General features: G+C 34.7%; 3 protein-coding genes across 3 annotated transcripts; all 3 read left to right on the top strand.

Annotated features, from left to right (window-relative positions):
• The first annotated feature begins 3,481 nt into the window (after window positions 1–3,481).
• LOC145631829 (uncharacterized) lies at window positions 3,482–6,133 on the top strand. Its single transcript, XM_081684019.1, has 5 exons — window positions 3,482–3,686; window positions 5,105–5,219; window positions 5,336–5,425; window positions 5,535–5,633; window positions 5,750–6,133. The coding sequence occupies exons 1-5, from the start codon at window positions 3,619–3,621 to the stop codon at window positions 5,849–5,851; spliced, it is 474 nt and encodes a 157-aa protein (XP_081540145.1). The 5' UTR covers window positions 3,482–3,618; the 3' UTR covers window positions 5,852–6,133.
• A 1,444-nt stretch (window positions 6,134–7,577) lies between these two features.
• Window positions 7,578–10,670, top strand: LOC145630356 (NADH dehydrogenase [ubiquinone] iron-sulfur protein 5-B-like). Its single transcript, XM_081682615.1, has 2 exons — window positions 7,578–7,806; window positions 10,388–10,670. The coding sequence occupies exons 1-2, from the start codon at window positions 7,657–7,659 to the stop codon at window positions 10,490–10,492; spliced, it is 255 nt and encodes an 84-aa protein (XP_081538741.1). The 5' UTR covers window positions 7,578–7,656; the 3' UTR covers window positions 10,493–10,670.
• A 1,996-nt stretch (window positions 10,671–12,666) lies between these two features.
• On the top strand, window positions 12,667–19,422 carry LOC145630357 (N-glycosylase/DNA lyase OGG1-like). The gene is made up of 4 exons (XM_081682616.1): window positions 12,667–13,045; window positions 13,501–14,290; window positions 15,009–15,219; window positions 18,669–19,422. The coding sequence occupies exons 2-4, from the start codon at window positions 13,536–13,538 to the stop codon at window positions 18,885–18,887; spliced, it is 1,185 nt and encodes a 394-aa protein (XP_081538742.1). The 5' UTR covers window positions 12,667–13,045; window positions 13,501–13,535; the 3' UTR covers window positions 18,888–19,422.
• Window positions 19,423–21,363: the final 1,941 nt, after the last annotated feature.

Below are 21,363 nucleotides of genomic sequence, written 5' to 3' on the forward strand. Positions count from 1 at the left end.
TTGAGCAAATGTTATTGGGTAAAGGTTTGTTCTCTTCCGCTAATTTTCAGTCTATTCAACTTCAATAAATTCAGTTCACTTGTTAATTTCCTTCTTTCAGTTCATTTCAACTCCAATAAGTTCGGTTTAATTCATTTCAGTAAATCAGAACAGGTCCAAATGTGTTGTTATTTTTTATCTATAATAATAATTAATACTAAAACAGCAACCGCTAACATTATCCTATTCAAAAAATTAACACATTTTATGATGTCATTAAAAATTATCTGTCCAAAACTATAAATGATGTCATCTTTTTATAATTTTTTTTTATTAAAATTTTGGTAAACTATATTATTATTAATATCAATTTCTGAAAAACAATCTATTCTCTCTAACAATAATAATTTAATTTTTCTTCCTTGAATATTGTTTTCATCATTCAATTTTTCTATGAGCTTCATTTTTTATTTTTTATTTTTTATTTATATTTAATGTATTATTTGTTTTGAGACTTTTTTTTTTTTTAATTTTGATATGAAAAAATAAACAAATATAGAAAATTTATTAGTTTAGATCATGCATCGCACGGGACTAATATAGTACATACTAAAATAAGATAATTTCTGGCGGGATTTCTTCCCTCCTAAACAATATTACTTTTTTTTTTCAAAATCATTAATTTAATTATAAACTTCATTATTTATTTACTTATTTGTGGTTGACTATTGACTTATATTTATATAGGGACTTCTATATTTTAATTACTACTCCATATTAATTTAAGACCCAAACATGGCTCGGGCATTATCTAGTTCTATATTATTATCAATCCGGCGAGATTTGATGAAGAAAGAGGGAAAGAGGAAAGAGCTTTTTTTTATTATACTGTTATTATTAATTTTATACTGTTATTATTGATTTTTATACTGTTTTCGTCCTTTGGTAATCTGGTAGTGGTCCATCACACCTCAACGTTATCGTTGCAAATCAAGATTCGTGGGGTGAGAATAATGTTACAGCATTACCTGCTCTTTGTATGTGAGAAAAATAAGTAAAATTAAAGAAACTTGATAACCATCTAATATCCTTAAAGACTCGAAATGCTTAAGTTTGACCGGTACTAGCACTATCGACAGTTTAAATAATGCCAAACCGATGCATAACCAAAGCAATGCATCACCTAAAGTCCATAACGTAAGACAACAACCTCGACTAATGCAAGATCCCACATGCCCTTCACCTTTCTTATAGCAGCAAGCACAATTTTCAATTTATAATTACGAGTAACAATCCTCAATCCAACAAAACTTTCCCTAGCTACATGAGCATCAAAGTTAAGTTTGACAACACCATTTGGTGGAACCACCTACCTAGCAAGGGAGTGGCTATCGGCGGCACAAGGAGATGTAAAACGTACACTCATAGAGTATAATTGTATGCTGGAGGAAGTTATTACCCTTGCTTTAATGATTGGTATATATGTATTTATATTGTATGTTAAGATATACTTCATATATTTGGATGTGAGGAACTGAGGATGTCAGGTGATAGTGGAAATTATGCTAAAAACTTTATAAGTGATAGCATTTGAATAAAAAATATATAATAATAAAAATTGAGAAAATTTGAGGATTAAAGGTTTGGGAAGTTATCATTAAAAGTTAGAAAATTGACTCTACATTATTATACAAAATAGTATCGTAGTAGATTAATCCTTTTCTAGGAAAAGGCTACACACCTTTCTTTTGACAAGCCTTTTGTCCTATATGCTTGAGTTTGAAAAGTATAGGTTTCAAAGACTGGTACCCCTCCAATGTTGTCTTAAGAGCAAAAAAAAAAAAAAAAAGGAAATAGAGAGAAGAAGGGGAAAAGAAGGGAAAATTGAAGGATTATGCAAGGGCAATTAGGCAAACTGATGGTAAAATTAAAGGTTTTGAAGATTGTCTGTGATAAAGTAAAAAAATAATATATAATTTTTTAAAACCAATGAAAAATAATAATTGTTGGTGTTAATTATCAAACTTCTCTCTGTTATTTTATGAAAGTTACATTGTAATATCGAATTTTATCAATAATTCATATTTGGAACAAAATTAATCTTTTATTAGTTGGGTCAAAATCGTATAGCGCACAATACTAATATAGTTAGGGATTGTTGAGTTTAACCTATTTATACTTATTTCAAAAGTTAAGAATAGATCAAAATAAGTTTTGACATAATTTTATTGTGTTTGTGTGCGATAATAATAATAATAAAAAAGCATTACGAAACTAATAAAAAACACACTTGATATATTTTTTCATAATAGATTATTATATTTATACTTAGTTATGTGAACTTAATGTCAATATAACATCAGAAATTCGTCCACCCTATGCTAACATAAAAACCCTTACTTTTACAAGCAAAAGATGTTATTACCCAAAGATAAATTAAAAATTGTTATATACACTCGGGGTCATTTGCTCATTTAATTAACAAATGAATAAATAATACTTTTACTCATTTATTGATTAAATGGACAAATAACTCCAAACATACCATACACCCGGATATGCATAATAGCCTATCAAGATAATCACCTCATGCATGTTTCCCTTAGTCGTAGCTCGTAGTTGTAACTTGTAAGATTTAAACCAAAGTGCATTAAAACATTCATCGTAAATAATGGATACTCAATACCTCATACAACGCGCTTGAGCAAGCTACCACAACACTCGCGACCACATGCATCCACGTCACACAACTTTCATTTAAAAAAAACAAACTGATTGGTCCGTCAGACGTGTTAACTAGGGGTGAGCATGGGACGGGTACCCGTACCGTTAGTACTAACGGTTCGGGTACCCGATAACCAAAATCACTAAAAGTGATACCCATAACCGGAACCGATAAGTTCGGGTACCCGGACTTCGGGTACCCGGAATTTCGGATCGGTTATCGGGTACCCAATAAGATATCCAATAATTATGATTAAACTTAATTATGTAGTTATTATGATATAATTTACAACTAATTAACAACAATACCATATGATCTTGACCAAATTATTAATAATATTACTAATCATTGATATTATAAAGTGATTATGAAGTAAAGTAAAAGTTTAGATTTATATTAATAGATTTAAGTAGGGAAAAAAAGCAAAAAAAATGCTTATCGGATCGGATCGGGTAACCGTTAATTTTATAATGATACCCATAACCATACCCGATAACAAATTATCGGAACGGGTACCCGAACCGTTATGGTTATCGGATCGGGTACCCTAATTTTCGGAACGGTTACGGATCGGTTTTTCGGGTTTTCGGTTTTTCGGGTACTTTTGCTCAGCCCTAGTGTTAACACCTAGTAGACCCCACACCATCTCTCACACATTAAAATCACGTGACAATCACTCTCTCAACCTCGCAAACATCTCTTTCTTTCTCCTTCCCACCTACTTTTATTTTCATGGTCTTGTAAAAAGTGACAAACATAAATATTTATTTTTATAAAAGGCGTTTGAAATCTCAAGCGGCAATTTCACTGTTTCTCTCTCTCTTCCTTCATTGAATCTCTGTCTTCTATCTTACGGCTAGATCGAGGAGAGAGAAAACTCTGTTTAGAGAGAGAAACTAAATCAATCAATAACAATGGCGTTTATGTCGTTTGTTGGAAGAGTACTCTTCGTTTCTGTCTTCATCCTCTCTGTTTGGCAAGAGTGAGTTTTTTTTTGGGTTTTTCTTTTAGATCTGCTTGTTTTTTCGTTTTCATATTATTAATTTTTATTTTAATTTGAGTTATTTTGGAGTTAATCTATAGATTGCTGTTGTAATCGTTGAATTTAGGGTTTTGAGTAGGAAGTTGAAGTATTGAGGAATTTGAAATGTGCGTTTTTATGTAATTTGAAATTTAGGTCTTTGTTGCAAATTGATTTTGATTTTTGTTGATCTGATGCTATTAGTTGTGTTGTTTACTTGCATGAATGCTTGGCATTCAATTTTAGAGGTGAACTCAGTGCTAAGAACAACTTGGATTTGTCGTAAAACGATTTAATTGATTGATTTGATCTGATTTAAGATCTAGATCAGTCTCCTATATGTGATTGTTGACTTTAATCTCTTCAGATCTTCGTTATTCGATGATTCCTTCACTTAGATTGACTTACTGTCGGCTTGTCTCTAGTCTTGAAGTTTAATACGTAGTAAATCGTTTAAGAAGCATTGAGAACTGTTATCATTGTACTTTCTTCGAATCAATTTTGTCCGTATTTTACAATGTATGTAAAAGATGCATAGTTTCAATTATTATTGTCTCAATGTGAATTATCAAAATTTAACTTTGTATATTTTTGGCTTTATATGTGTAAAAATATTAATGATCAATGATGCACAATTGAGTCAGAAACTTTGGGAATTAAGGGAGTGTATGCTTTTTTAGTTACTTTGCCTGACTCGAAGAAGGGGTTTAGTTTTATATTTCGGTAACCTGTTTTTTACCTTGTGAGTTTGGAAATTGTTATAATTTATAAACTAATGCATTTGTAAATAGTGATTGTGCTCTTGTTTAGATCATGCTTTCCCATTTCTGTTGGACGCTTACCTACTCATTCATGGTTAATTCCTTATGGAATTTACTACTTTTCATGAATGTACTTTGTAATGCTTGTGACATTTTAAGATCAAATTTTGGGAAAGGATTAGTAATCTGAACTTCTGAAGTGTTGATACATTGCAAAGCTAAGAAAGCTTTCTTAATTCATGTGTTACTGGATTAGGTAATCACTGTCTTTTTTTGGGTGTTAAGCCACAAAGTTCAAATGATGTAGATGGAATTGAAAACCTGGGTACCCCAAGATTTTGAATTTTTTGTTTGTTTGTGGCATTACCACTTTACCATATAAGAAAAGGGGTGTTCGTTTAGAAGTGTATAACCTCTCTCTCTACGTTATGATTTCAAACGAATTGCATAACCTCTCTCTATACATTATGATTTCTCCATTATTATCTGTTTTCATATTTTCTGTTTGTATGAATCTGCAACACTACCATTTCTTTTAGGGTGGTTATTTTGCTTGTGGACCTGCTACATTACCATTATGCTGTTCTTACAGTATAATTTTGTTTCCTTTTTGTGTAGGTTCAATGACTTTGGTGCTGACGGTGGGCCCGCGGCTAGGGCATTGCGTCCAAAGTTCAATGCTTTCTCTAAACATGTGCTATCACACACTGGGTTTAAACTGCCTTCAGTTGAGGTGAAAATTCATTTTGCCCTTTTATTTATTACCATCACGGCATCACCGTGAATATCATTCTGATCATTACCTGTATACTTTTTTCACTGTTAAGCTAATCTCCCTTTTTTTAACAGATGCAACATTTAATTGCTGCCTCAATAGCCTTGAAGGGACTTGGAAGTCTTCTTTTCATATTGGGAAGCTCTTTTGGAGCTTATCTTCTCGTAAGTAGACATTAATCTTGCCCCTCTTTTGTGCTCAGCCTCTTGCCTCTGACCAAGTTGTGTAATGGTTTAACATTGCCTTACCTCCCTTGTACGTTTATTCATACAGATTTTGCACCAAGTGCTTGCTACCCCTATCCTGTATGACTTTTACAACTATGATGCTGATCACAAGGAATTTGCGCAACTCTTTGTCAAGTTTACCCAGGTGAGGTTTAACTGATGTATACAATGCACATAGTTCTGCATCAGACTTGCTTGCTTTCTTTTTCTGCTTTAGAATTCAGTTAGTGTTTCTCATTGCTGTAATCTGTTACTTTGTAGAATTTGTCACTTTTTGGCGCTCTGCTTTTCTTCATTGGCATGAAGAATTCTATGCCAAGACGGCAAGTAAAGAAGAAGGCCCCCAAGGCAAAAGCAATGTAAGAAGAGTTTGAGAGTTTAATCGTAGCTGAGGACAAGGACACAAGCAAAGGATTATGAGAACTGTTACCCTTTTCTGGACGTAATTTTTGTACCCATTGTATCCATTCCCTTTTAGTTGTCGCTGGATCTCCTTTATTTTAACCTACTCCGTAGTTTCTTGATTTTGGCTCTTGCTGTATTTTTTTTCTTCCCAACGTAGACTTAAATCTTATATTGATGTATGCAAAGATATTGTAGGCACATTTCATATTTTCATGGTGATACATGTCATATTTAGACTCATTATATACTGCCTTCAAACTTGAAGGTTGCAGGGGATGTTTCTTTTCCATATTTTTGCTCAAAAAAAAAAAAAAAAAAGAAAAAGTTCATTGAGGGGGTAGAATCTTTAGTTCATTCTATGAAGACAAGTCACATCTTTTGTTTGAAATGGGCAAGTTGTGGCAAGTTAGTCTTTTGGGGATGTTTAGCTGTTCACCAATATCTTATACAAGTGTTTCTATTTCCTGTTCTACTGGTTGTAAATCTTGTACTTCAGTTTTCTTTATACAAACAAATGATGTTTTGGGCATCTAGTTATAGGCAATGAATTACTCTCTTCATCCCTTGTTTTTTTTTTGTACTTGCATAATTTTTTTGGGTGTCCTTTTGAGATTGCTCCACATTTGGTAAATATTTTTACTTGCAACCCCAATTCCTTTTCACTTTATTCAAATTGAGGAAGTATTGGTTTTACTTTTACTAGTAAGGTCCTATTCCTTACACTTTATTCAAATAATATTTCGTAAAACTAATTTAAGTCTATTAATTTCAGCTTAATAAATGTAAGTTTAGTTTGGTAAAAATAAATTTTAATCCGTAAAAATCATTAAAAACAAATATAATAGCGACTTAATAAAATTAATTTAGTTTTAATAGAATATTTTCATTTCAGCAAAAATAATTTTATTTCAGTAAAAAGAAAATATAGTGAATAGGGCAAACATAACTTGGCTTAAAATTGAAAATTAAGAATTTAAACTTTGATGAAGCATAATAAGTTATAGAACTGTTCGATTTAAAATCAAATATTGTACAATTAAATGAAAGACGAAGTAAAATAATAAAAGTAAAAAAAGGAGAAATTAACCCAAAGTTAAGACCATATTTTCTTCAAGTAAATGAAAGATGGGGTAAAATCGCAAAAGTGAGAGACAAATCTACCCAATTTAAGACCACATTTTCTTCACCTTATTGTTAGGAAAATTAGGTTTAATTTGGTACAAAAACGTTTTTTTTTAACAAGAAGTTTTATTGTTTTGTATTCTATTAACCCGATTTTCACTTATCTGAACTTATTAGACCTTATTAAAATTTATTTAGTTGTAATCTGTACTTGGACAAAACTTTTAAAAACTTACTACACCTGAACTGAACTTATCTAAATTTAATTCACCTTAAATAAATGAAAATAAGGTGAACAACACAGATTCTTAGGGCCTGACCTGTTCACTTCAACTTAATTTCAGTTCTGTTCAGTTTCAACTTAATTTCAGTTCTGTTCAGTTGCAATCAGTTGAATTCAGCTTCAGTCAGTTCAGCTCATAATTTTCTTCTCTCACGCATCAGTTTAGTAAATGTGAATAGACCCTTAGTATACTCCGATAAAAAAAAAAAAAAAAAAATATATTGGACGGTAGATTTGACCCGACCCGGCCCGATGCAAAGTAGATGAGCAGATTGGCAGGTCTGTGCAGTGAAACCTCCAAAACCAAAAATTCATCGTTCTCCTCCGGAAAAACGAGTTGAAGAGAGAGAAAGTTTCAATGGCGTCAGGTTGGGGAATATCAGGTAACAAGGGAAGATGCTACGACTTCTGGATTGACTTCAGTGAGTGTATGTCTCGTTGTCGTGAACCCAAGGACTGCTCTCTCCTTCGCGAAGATTACCTTGAATGCCTTCATCACTCCAAAGAGGTTTCTTTTACTTTCTCTCTTTTTCCATTTTCATTTTCCTTTTTTTCACTTTCATCATCCCCATTTCTTCAATTTTCGATCTTGCATTTCCCCAATTCTTACATTGTTGCCCCCTTATAAAAACCCTAATTTTATTATTGCCTGCTTATTTTCTTCTTGTTTTTTTGAATAGTAGATCTTGGTTCTATAATTATGTATTTGTTTGTTGTTTGATTTGAGGAGTTGCACTTTTAACAATTTTGAAGATTGCTGCTTGCAATTTTTTTGGGTATTTATTTGATTTCTGATCGCGAATTTATTCAAACTATTATGGCTTTGTAATTGTCAAATTGATTGGTGTCTGACTTTTTTGGAGTTTAAGCTTCAGCCTTTTCTGATTCAGGGAAATTGAACATTTTTAGAAAAATGCCTTGATCTTTATTATTAATTCAGTAATTTTCTTGAGCTGGATTGTCTTATCTTATTCAAAGTATCAGATATAGTCTAATTAATTTATAAATATTAACCCCTCTTGGGTTTTCTTATTTTCCTGTTGAACAACATTTCCAAATCGAACCTTATTTCACTCGCACTCTTATATATTGTCAACATCATTATGAATCCCATTTGCCAAACTAACGACCGTTATCTAAAGTGATCGGAGATATGTTACAAGCCTATTTAGGCGACGAAAATGAGAGTGGTTTAAAGGGAGAGAGAACAGGACCCTTTCATGGTTGGTCTTTGAGCAAGCTAAATTAGTTTTTTTAGCAATAAATAGTAGATATATAAAGCTATGAAGCCTAGTGTTTAGATTAGTTCTGGGTTCTATCTATAGTCTGAATGACAATGTTGGAGTACGAATTCATAATGTCATATTTTGGAAGTGATTTCCTTAGCCAAGGTATGGCTTATGTATTTTCAGGAATCTGTTACAGTAGCTCAGTATTAGGTGGGATCCTTTTCACAACAACTGAGATTTCTGAGGTTTGATGGTTGCTGGTAACTAGTGTCACCTGGTAGAAGCATGTAAGCTCTCAGTTATAAGAGCGAGGCATGCAGGTGTAGAGGCATGCAGGTGTAGAAAGTTACAGAATTGCCCCTATATGCTATATTGAACCTAGTAATCAGGTGTTTTTGTGGCCTCATTTGTTATCATTTCATGTATATTATGTAAAATCCTTCAGTAGAAGCAAACTAATGGACTCATCCAAGCAGGTTCAAGTGACCCATAGTATGTTATACCTGTCTTTACCCCCGACGATTCTGTTTGTCTAGCGATTAAGTAGGTATTCAATTGGGGTGAATGACAAGGACTTTGGAAGTAAGGCTTCTTATTGGGTTTGTTTGTGGGATAAAGCTGTTTCCTTGGCCTCTCTTTGAATTTATGTCTTGGGGTCTTTATGAGTTTATCTCTTTCTGATGTATAATGTGATTGGCGCACAAATTTTCCACGCGGGTTTGTTGGACTCTTTACAATATTTAATACATGATTTCTTGGTTTCTCTTGGGAAAAAATAACGTATAAATTAGTTCGTAGGAAAATCCAGTTGATGATGACAATTTCCTGTTTTTTCGGGTTTACTTCAACATGATGGATAGTGAGTTCATCATACAAGTCGTAAAACTTTAAATTCCTCTTGAAGATGGCTACAGGAAATGAATGGGAATTCTGAAATTGATACCAGATCATTAGTGATGCAGCAAACTAGGTTTATGATAACTGACCAAATCTGGCTATCTATTCATGTTTGAGATTGATTGAAGTATAAGCCAACCTTTTGTTGGTGTTGGTGTAAAATCTGAGCTTCCTAGTTCATAAATGATATGTAATACAGTTGAAATGATGTAAAGATACATATATGTTCATGGCCGTTAAGTGCTCATTATATTTTTAGAAATGAAAAACAAAGGTGGCCTCTGCTTGATGTAGTTTCTTGTAAATCCTTCATTCAATTATAATTTAATTTTCTAGTGTCATCAATTCATCATGAGAATTTAGGCGAAGTCTTGGGCACATCTAAAATTGAATAGTTATTGGAACAAAGAGAATAAATCTTCTTGATGACTATGGCTAGCTAGGTAATGTTTTGTAACTTAAACAGCTAGGCTTTGAAGGTTGCCAATGGAGAATTCTTTTGCTTCCTTTGATAATATGCTTGCTTTATAGTTATTATTATATATTTTTATCTTTCTGTTTTTGGTTTCCATGATCTGAGGTTACCACTTTAACTAATTGCCAAATATGCCAATGCCTCATTGGTAGCTCAGATCGTGGAAACATCCCTGCTCATGCAGTTTGCACTGATGGTGCCAAGACTGCCAACCAAGAGTACATCTGGGGACGGAGGCTCTCATTAGAAGCTTTCATCTTGTCCCAAATCACATACTCCATCTTAATTAGATTATAAGACGCATATAAGCTGTCTCCTTTTCTAATACATTAATTATATTTGACTGTGTAACCCAGTTTGCCACTAATTTATTTAAGTGATGAGGATAAAAGCTACAAAAATACAGTAGCATGGTTAGGCACATTGTTGGCATACTTTATTTTGAGGCTTCCTACGTATTTAAGTGTATTTGTTTGATTAATTTGCAGTTTCAACGAAGGAACAGGGTGTACAAGGAAGAACAACGTCAGATAAGAGCAGCTGCAAGGAAGGCCAAGGGCGAAGACAATAGTGATACTCATACTCATCACTGATGAGCTATTATGATAAATCTTGGAATTCCGTAATAGAAATTCTGTTATTTGATTTCGACTGGAATTGCACTATATGCGTTTTTGAGTTTGTCAATTCATCATGTGCAAATTGATGAGGGGAATTTTTGTTCTGCTCGGTTTATGTGAAATAAACATTGCACAAAATATTGTTGCAACATTCTCATCTTGGGTACTTCAAATTTGGCAAAATTCCACTTATGGTACTTTTGATTTGGGGTATAATTCTACTTAGGGTTTCTTAGGTAAATTGCACTCTAAATCTCTAATGCATGATGCATCTTTCTTGTCAAACTAGATTTAGGCATTGTTGTTCAGGGTAGTCTCACGGTTGGAGAGCTCTTCAGTTTATTCTTAACTTTAGTTGTTGGTAATATTAATAAGGGAACACATGTAAACAAATAATTTTAAGGTTACAAATATTTGGATATTTAGGAGCATTACTATTACACTCATACATTTTTTCTCCACGCAAATAATGATTGACCAAAAACCACTAGGATAAACTATTTCCTGTGACACTAATGTAAATTTATGTTTGCCATTTGAATTGAAGGAGCAAGGAGTAATAAGCATATTGTACTTTAAAATAAAGGTTAATCTTAAGTAAATCAGAAATAAAGGTAAAGTGACGTTAATGGAGAGCAACAATAATTTCAATGGCAAATACTAACAACTTCAAGGGTAGGGTGTTTATCGTCCTCTGCTCGGGAGCTCCATTGAAGCTACTATTGAACCTTTTCTTCTTCAATTCTTTAACGGAATACCCTTTCCGTCCCATAATACATAAGGCGTTGGACTTTTTTTTCACTATTCATGCATTAGGTTTGATTATAATTTTTTTACTAGCATAATAATAATATATTTTACCATAAAATATATTGTTAAGTAGATTTTAATATCAAGTTTTATAATATAAATTTGGAAAATTTGTAATTATTAATCCCAACTTTGGGCGATTTCTTTTCATTAATCCCAACTTTCGATTATTTTTAAATAATCCCAACTTTGGGGGGCGTCTTCTTTTATCACGTCAAATGACCGGTGACCTGTTTAACAAGTTTTTCTTTTATTTTTTTCCTTAAATGCCACATGTCGTAATTTCATTGGTCAAAAAAATTAGAAATTTTAAAAAAAAAAAATTTTAAAAAACAAAAAAAAGAAAACCCAACCAATACCCCTCAACCACCCACACCACGGCCACCAGCCAATACCCCTCAACCACCCACCGGAATCGCAACAACCTCCCAAAACCACCACCCGCACCAATCGCGACCCCTACAAACACCATCTCGCGCGAACGTCGACCCCCATTACCACCAGCAGCGCGATTCCCCGACCCTCATTACAACCAACTCGTGCAAACCTCGACCCCCATTTCGCCGCGGATTCCCCCTCCCCCTTTCGCCGCTGATTCCCCCTCCCCCTCCCTCTGTTTCTCGTTTTCGTCGCTGATTCCCCCTCCCTCTATTTCTCGTTTTCGGTGGCTGGGTTTTGGGGTTTCATGGGCTAAGAACTTGGGCTTTTCAGTGGTTGCGTGGGGGCTTTCAGTGGTTGTGTGGGGGCTTTCGGTGGTTTTCGGTGGGGTTTGGTGGTTTTCGGCTGGGTTTCGGTGGTTTTCGGTGGGGTTCGGGAGAGTGATGGTGGTTTTGGGTGGCTGCTAGGGAGGAGGTGGTGGGGCTGCGTTGGATGAAGGTGGTGGGGCTGTGTGGGAAGGGACGGTTTTTTTTTCTTTTTTTGATTTTTTTTTAAACTTTGATTTTTTTTTTAACAAATTAAGTGTTGACACGTGTCCCATAACCTGGTATAACAGGTGATTGACTTTCGTTGACCGATTTTGGCCTGATAAAAGAAGACGCCCCCCAAAGTTGGAATTATTTAAAAATAATCAAAAGTTGGGATTATTGAAAAGAAATCGCCCAAAGTTGGGATTAATAATTACAAATTTTCCTATAAATTTTAAAATAATTTTCATTACTAATATTTAATTATATAAAAATAAAGTCACATAAAAGAGTAGTTAGTTTGACACCGTCATTATTAATAGCCGGAACTACCAATTTTTGAACTGTAGAATACTACGGAGTACAAAAACACACCCACAATGCATTTTCTCCTTAAAAAATAAGATTGTATACTATTATGTATGAAGTATGTTTCAAACTATTTACAATAACTTGATATAAAATATGAGTAAAAAAATGTCTAATCCGTGCAAATAATTTGAAACAGAGACGGTAAATGCTGGAAATGTTTATGAAGACTAAATTACTCATTCTTTTTCTAGATTCCCACTCGTTCTGCTACTACTCATCCTCTCCTCAAACACTTCTTTCCTCTAACCAAATAATCTCCATTGCTGATGAATTCCTGAGATATTTATGTTTCCTGCCAATTAGTTTTTCATAGTTCAAATGTTCATTCATCTATCAAACTCAAATTGAATGGGTATCGCATGCTTCTAACGGTAGCTCGTATTGGGTTTCGGAAAATTCATCGATTTTGTAGGTTAACTTGAAGTCGCCGGAATCAATAGTGAGTATTCTAATCTATTTTCTGCTTCTCTTTATTGGTGAGATTTTGAATAAGTTCTGAACTATTGAATCCAGAAATAGATTTTTCAGTTAAGATTACGAGTTAATTTGAAACAATAATGTCATTGCTTTTGTCTTAATTTATGTCAAAGTTGGGATAATTTCCCTTAGTTAGGAAGTTCAATCATTTCATGCTTAAAGGGAACTTTTCTTGTGCTTCATTGTTTCATGTTTGTTGCTCAATGAGCCATTATTATGGAGAATTGGGATAATTTCAAAATTATCAGCATGTTAATTTGTGCATTGGATTTGTATATTTGTGATACAACTAGCATATTATTATTGTTCATGTAGCTGACCCCACTTATGGGATTAAAGCGTTGATTGATTGATGGGAGGATATACGCTATGAACTATGAAGTGATTGACCACTCTTCTCCAATGCCTTGTTGCCAGTTTCAGGAAACGCTGTAAAACTCGTAACACCAATCATGAAGCGAAGGAGACCCTTTTCTTCTCCTGGTTCTGCTGTTAAGTGCACAGCTCCCTCAACCCCTCCAACTCCGCGCAATGTGGACATCACCCAGTTTGCTAAAACCAAAACAAACCTCAACTCAGAAACTTTGTCTCACTCTTCAAATAGACCGTCTAAGAGATCTTTGTCTAGAATTCTCAAAATCCAAAACTTGCCAACTGATAAATGGGTGCCCCTTGATTTGGGGAAACAAGAGCTGTGTTTGCCCCTGACTTTTCCTACTGGACAGACCTTCAGGTGGAAGAAAACAGGGACACTCCAATACACTGGCGTTGTCAAGTCTCATTTGGTGTCCTTGAAGCACCTTGAAAATGGTGATGTCGCTTACCAATTTCATCCACTTACCTGTTCTACTTCCAACTTCACTGAGGAGGAGGATGCTAAGCTAGCTTTGCTTGATTTTCTCAATGTGGGTATTCGTCTGGCTGATTTGTGGGAGAGTTTTGCAGCCTCCGATCAGAGGTTTTCTGAGCTAGCACCTCATTTGGCTGGTGCCCGTGTGCTTAGGCAGGATCCTTTGGAGTGCCTCATTCAGTTTTTGTGTTCATCTAATAATAACATTCAAAGGATTACTCGAATGGTTGACTACATTTCTTCTTTAGGTCATTATTTGGGGAGTGTTGAGGGGTTTCAATTTTATCAATTTCCATCATTGGAGCGGTTGGCCATGATCTCTGAAGAGGAGCTAAGGGAGGCTGGCTTTGGTTATAGGTTAGTTTTCCCCTCATTTTGCATCTAGATTAGTTGTCACTTTCTTTGTCTTTTATCTTGAATCACTTGCGTTTAATATTCTTGAAGATAAAATGGCTTGCAAACAGAAATGAATTCTTCTGCTTTCTTTTATTGTTATAAATCATGTATGCTCAACTAAAATTGATTGGTCAAAATATCATGATTTTTTGTGGTTGGAATGTCATGGTTTTGTACTGTTGGATGTCACTATAAAGTCCGCTTAACCAGTTTGAGACTTTGAGTTGAGATCTTTTGAGCTCCTCCATTATTGTTGCTGCTACATTGGCGAACAAACTAGTGTAAGTCTTGGTGCTATGTTTTATGCCACGAGCTAATTAGCTTTACACTAAGTTTTATCAGTTGTTTGGTATTTGATTGTTTTTGGTGTGAATGCATTACTTACATGAGCTTCTTAAGATTTAAGTGGCATTGTGAGGGTTGCCAATTCATAATAAAAAATTGTTATATCTTGCCTTTGATCTTCTGTGCCTTGGCCATCACCTCCGTTTTGTTTTTATTTATTTTATACTTTTTCAGCCTTTTAGATTATCTTATACAATTCCCAATTTGCCTTTTTGCATCCTTATTTTTTAAATAAATAATGTGTCCTCTTCTTACCTTTGTCAGAGTGCATAGTTTTTCATGTCATCATTGTCTGTAATTTGACGTCCCATTTATTATTGATTTGCATGAAAAGAGCAAAATATATAGTTGGCACAATAAAAGCCCTGCAATTGAAGCCTGGTGGTGGTGTCGAGTGGCTTTCTTCTTTGCGTGAATTGGACCTTAAAGAAGTCATAAATGAACTATCCACTTTTCCCGGTGTGGGTCCAAAGGTGGCATCATGTATAGCTCTCTTCTCCCTGGATCAACATCATGCAGTTCCAGTTGACACTCATGTCTGGAAGGTAAACAACTGTAAATTTGTCAGTGATTATGGCCTTCTTTTTTACTGACTTTGTGGTTGGATAGAAGTTTTGGAGGGAAGGGGAGGGGGAGGAATAGAAGGTTCAATTTCCTTTGTTTGGATAACAATAGGTTGGGCTAAGTAAAGAGGGGTGAACTGTTTCTTGTCATGTGTGTTCCCTGATGCTTTTTCTAAGCCAAATACTTCTAGGATCGCTGCCTACCTAATAGTTGAACGAATTAAATCTTCAGTTGACCTTATTTGAAATGGACTATCAGTGTTGGCAGATGATCTTCTCTAAATTCTGACCAATGTATAAAAAGGCTTAAGGGGCAATGAGGCGATGAAGGTCCTGCTGCGCCTAGGCGCGCCTTGGCTGCGGCTTGGTGTGCCTGTTTGACGTGAGGCGCACAACATACAACAATTAAAGAAATTTGCCTATGTGTGCCTCAAGTGTGCCTCAAGTGCGCCTTAGGTGCGTCAAAGACAGAAATATTGTACCCTTTGATACATAAAATCAAGAAGTTTTGGTCTGATTTCCCAATTACCAATGGAAGTTGTCATTGGTTGAAAAGGGTGGTTTTAAAATTTTCAATCCTCTGACATTCAGATAAATAAGAATAGTTCATAGTGAGACTTGTGAATGGCTGTAAACTTGCTACCCTTTTATTTTCCTTCCAAATCTTCTGTCGAATTCAGATCCTTCTAAACCAACATCCCCCATTCACATAATATTTGCTAGTTCCTTCCTTTCCTTCTCCTTCTCTCTCACTTCTTCCCCTCTTCCTTCCCAAATACTAAAAACTCATTGTAAAGTTGGAAGAGACTATTCTGTAAGCTTTAGGCTATGATGATCATTTGTTTCTTATGTGGCTCTTTTCTTTTAAGCTTATTATTGTTAAACTACTTATTTTTGCTACTTAATTTTGTTAAACAAAAATTAATTATGCTAAACTTATTATCGCTAAAACTTATTTCAATAAGTGGAGAACTGAGTCCATACTATGAAGTAGTCATCGCCTTTTTGAGTATAGTGGAAAGAGTCTCTATGCATCCGTACTTTTTACTTTGTGTACATCCAACTTCTCGTTTTTCACAATATGATGGATTCATCGTCTTTAAGTTATTCTATGTTGCACAATCTTGTCTCTTATTGGCGTTGTGATTTTTGAAGTGTTAATAACCACACGTAAAAAAAAAAAGAGAGGGACATTTATGTTGTAATACATTCAGAATTATTAGAAAAGATGTGTGATTGAAAGCAAGAGTTGCATACTGAGGCAACTTCCGGTGGTCAGGAAGTGGTGGAGAAAAATGTAAAAAGTAAATAAAAAAAAAACTGGTGAGAGTGAGAGAATGGGTGGTGGCCTGGTGGGCAAGGAGTAAGTAATTGAGTTGAGTATGAGAATGGTCAATTAGTAAATTCATAGAAGAATTTGCAACCTACTCATACAGTCCAGAAACAATCGGACCGGACATTTACTGGAACTGGAATCTGGCTTTCTAGGACCTGGGGCCGGACCTATAAATTTTTGTTGGTATGGTGTTGGATCTGTTGGGCCTTTTTGCTCCCCCCCTCCCCACCCCCACCCCCCCCCCCCCCCCCCCTTCTTCAAGAAAACCCCTAATTCTTTGAAAATCACATCTGGTTTCAGTCTAATTATGCACATTCCTACCTTCTCACATGATCTCTTATCCTCACCATTCAATTTTATTTTCTCTATCCCAATTTTATCATCACATCTATGTAAGATCCCACATAATTTTTAATGTTGTATAATGTTCAAAGTTTGACCTTGTAATTGAAACAGTCCCTTTAGGATGAACCAGAAAGGCACGGAGTAGAAATAAAAAGGTATATAGAGTCGTGAAGGTCTGCAAGGCTCAAGCTTACAGACAATAACTAAAAAAGTAGAAATAAAAAGGTATGTAGAGTTATGAGAGGTACTGGGAGTGATGATAACTTGGTGGTTTTGTCTTGTTGAAACTATTCTGGCATATAAAGCATATGAAGTACAAGGTCAAATGTGATGTTGCATCATAGGTGAGGGCCTCTGCGGCTACTTCCTGACTAGAATTTTCATTCTCATGTCTAAAGCAGCATGAGGGTGGCTTGTCCGCGTCAATTAACTGCTTATAAATAGGAGGGAGTGTTTGGAAGCTGAAGGGACCTTTGGTGTTGTGCTAGGAATTAGCATGGTTTCTGACCAGATTACAGCTCTAAATATGACAGGAATTAGGGAAGAACAATGATGATTATATTGATAATAGGCGAATTACACTAATAGAAGGATAATTCCACTTTTGAGAGGTGGATTCTCTCCTAATATGAGCTTTCGAGAGGCTCACTCTCTCCCAATGACATAACCTCAACAATATTCAACATGATAATTACTCCTCCTAATGAGGTCTATTTATAGAAAAAGTCTCATAACTAACTCTAACTTATTCCTCAAGACACTACTAATAGGTTATGACTAATGTGCCCCTCCCTCAAATATTGATTCCTTGCATGTTGATTGCTGAGTTTTCTTTCCTTAGTGTCTTTTAAATATGGTCTACGTTTATCAAAATTTCAGTTGGTTGTCACAACCATGGAGTGAACTCTAATGTTTAATGGATATGTAGTGTATGTATTGTCATATATACATTTTTCCTGTAAGATATTTATAGGATAGCTAAAGCTGAAGGATATGCTCTGCTTATGCTTATAGTGCTTAGTGTCCAGCCTATACATTCATAAACCAGTTGTGAACAAGATCTATATTTAATAAATTATTATTGCATTTGTCATGAGTTTGCGTATTGAGGATATAACAATCTTCATTTCCTGCTGAGAGGTTGCTTTTTCCACCCAGTTTTATTTTTCACGAGATTTATTCATCTTTCATGACTTCTACCTTTTAATGGTTGGCGTATAGTTAACATCTGGACCGGATCCTTATAAACCAAGACCCCGCCCCCAAGTGTTCCCCTTTGTTGTTTTGGATCTTGGGGGGTTTACGGTATCTTTGCACCTGAGGAGTTTGATTGCTTGCTCTGCACAAATCAAACACTGTTGGTTAATTAGTCATAAACTTGGCAGGTAATTAAAGGAAAAGGATTTATGATTAAATTTGAATTCAATTAACTATTACATCAATTAGAAGCTCCAATATACACACAGATGTACCAAGCTCTATGTACTAAATAATTTTATGGTCCTTCGCTCTTAGAACTCTCTCACTCAGTTTATTTGCTCATTTCAAGAGCTCAAAAATCCAAATAAGGGAATGTGCAAATAAATAGTATTGGGCAGTTAGGGTGTACCTGAGTATTGCAGAAGTTGCACGCATCAATCAAGGGATGTTTGCTTTCCTTGGTTGAAACACTTGTAATTTCTTGAATTTTCTTTTGTTAAAGTCATTTTTTGTTTTGTTGAGCTTCTATCGTTGACGGTTTTTTGGGCAGGTTGCTACAAGGTACCTTATGCCTGAGCTTGCAGGTGTCCGTATGACATCAAAGCTGTGCAGCAGTGTGGCTGAAGCATTTGTTACAAGATATGGGAAATATGCTGGCTGGGCACAAACCCTACTTTTTGTCTCTGAGTTGCCCTCTCAAAAGGCTATCATACCATCAGAAGTTTGCAATATGAAAGAGAAGAATCTGTTGGACAAAAAAGTTTTTTAGTGAAAATGAAGGCGTGTGTGTGTAGCCAAGTTGTGAATATAGGAGATTTGAGACGTATAACAAATGATACTTTGCCTTTTGATCCATGGGCTGGTCTCTTTGCTGGGTCTCGTCTTGCTACTAAAGCTACTTCTCTGGACTTTGTTGCCCCCATGGTCAAGGAAAGGGGGAAGATTGCTCAGCTTCAAAACGAGGATTTAGAAGCTATGTTCAGCAAGTGGGTTACAGTATATTGTTGGTGAGATTTCTACTATTGCATCTATTAGACGTTTCATTGCAATTGGAATTATGTAGCTCAACCTGAAATATTCTTGCAAAATCATTCTTTACACAAAGACATCAGACTTCTGCACCAGTAAGAGGTTTTTTTGGCAATTCTGCCTCTTTCCATCTCATCTAATCTTCTTAGCTTGCACTTGTACTTCTCCTTTTACTCTCTACATTCCTTTTAACTTCATTCTATTTCTGTTTGACTTGTTTGTTAGGACATTTAAATCAAGACTACCTTTTATTACATGTAAATAAAAATCATAAAAGTTTGATATTTAAAAAATTACTCATAAAAACAAATCAAACAAGAACTCCACTTGCATTGTAAAAGATTTAGGCTGTTTCTTTCATGAAAGATTTTTATGTTTTCATAAAAGAAAGCTTTGTCTTTTCAGAGTTCTAGAAACACACAACTTGATGTTCCTTCAAAATTGAAGTCTTTAAACAAAATTCCAAATTTGTAACTCCATAACTTTAAGCTTATAGAAGATTTTAAGGCGATTCTTATTTGTATGTTATAAAGCCCCATATTCTTAGAATTTGAAGAACTAGATTTTTTTTTTTTTCCATTACAAATTGAAGTTCCCAATTGAAATCTCAACTTTGAAACCCCATAAGTTATTGTTGGTGTGTCATTTTAGTCATTATCCCGAATTAGTACTTAAGCATCACATGCATTAGCTATCCAAACGTAAAATCAATAATTATGAAACATAAAACCAAGGAAAATTTGTAAATTACCACCCATAAAGGGTTCTATTTTGAAATTACCACCCATTAAAACTTTTATTTTAAATAACTACCCATTAAATTAAAAAAACATTTCAGATTACCACCTTTTTTAAAATTCCGGTGGAAAATCCGGTTGAGGGCCCCACCTTATTAACTTCCTTCTTCTTTTTTTTTTTTTTTTTTTTTTTTTTTTTTTTCATCTCCCTCGACCTAACCATCTGATTGAAACATTAAACTCAAAAAAACATTTTCTCTCATCAATTTCTTCAATTAATTCATCCAAAAGCATCAATCTTTCCCCTTTTTCTTCCTTTAATTCTCTGTCAACTTTGCAACTACCCCTTAAGGGTTGAATCCCTAACTTTTTTTTTTTTTCTGCAATTTGGGACCCTATTAGTACTTGCATTTGCTGTTAAAGTCTCTATCTTGGGGTGTTTTCTGGGGACCAAAAGTGCGTTGGTGAAGCTCTTGTCAAATGGTGATGTCAATGGCGACGCCTGAGGTAAGCAATTGGGACCCTTTACAATTTTAGACATGTAGCCTAATTGCAAAAAACCCCCAATTTTAAAGCCCAGGAACCCTAATTCCAAATTGCAAAAAACCCCTAATTTTATTGCCCCAGGAACCCTAATTCCAAAATTTCAGACATGTACCAGCTGCAATTTGAGGAAATTTGGGGCAAAAGCTGTGAATTGATGTTGGATAATTTATAAAGGAAAAAAAATCGAGGAGGGAAACATTCAAAAGAGTCAAATTCGCCGTTTTTAGCCGTTATGTGGGGCCCTCAAACGGATTTACCACCGGAATTACAAAAAATGTGGTAATCTGAAAACTTTTTTAATTTAATGGGTGGTTATTTAAAATAAAAGTTTTAATGGGTGGTAATTTCAAAACAGGACCCTTTTTGGGTGGTAATTTACAAATTTTCCTAAAACCAATATTTGATAAATTGTATTGCAAATGGTAGAATTACATGATTCACATTTTAAAACATAGAGGCAATACATCTTAGAAACCTTGGGGGTACTTTTTCTTTTTAATAATTCATAGAACGTTAACTTACATAAATATTCTTCTAATTAGAAAAAGAAAAAAAAAGTACATAGCATGACTACAAAATCTAGTATAAGAAAGATGATTAAGAATTACACATTAATATACTAGACCAACTAGACAAAATTACTCACACAGTCACACTTCTAATATGTGAGTTGATCATATCACTCTAACTTAATCACAAAAACTAACAAACCATAAAATTAACCCTTCAAATGACCACCATCATCTCCATTCTAGTTATTGCCATGTCCACCATTACCCAATCCTAAGTTCAAAAGATTCACTCTCGTGTTTCGATTTCGATATCGATTAGGCAGACCTTCGATTAGATTCGAATAAAGAGGAACATTCGTATCCTGAATCACAGTCCCACCCTCTTCTTTAAAACCATCCATTTGACCATAAACTTGTTTTG

Source organism: Chenopodium album, chromosome 5, assembly GCF_948465745.1.
Source record: "Chenopodium album chromosome 5, dcCheAlbu1.1, whole genome shotgun sequence".
NCBI classification, from domain to species: domain Eukaryota; kingdom Viridiplantae; phylum Streptophyta; class Magnoliopsida; order Caryophyllales; family Amaranthaceae; genus Chenopodium; species Chenopodium album.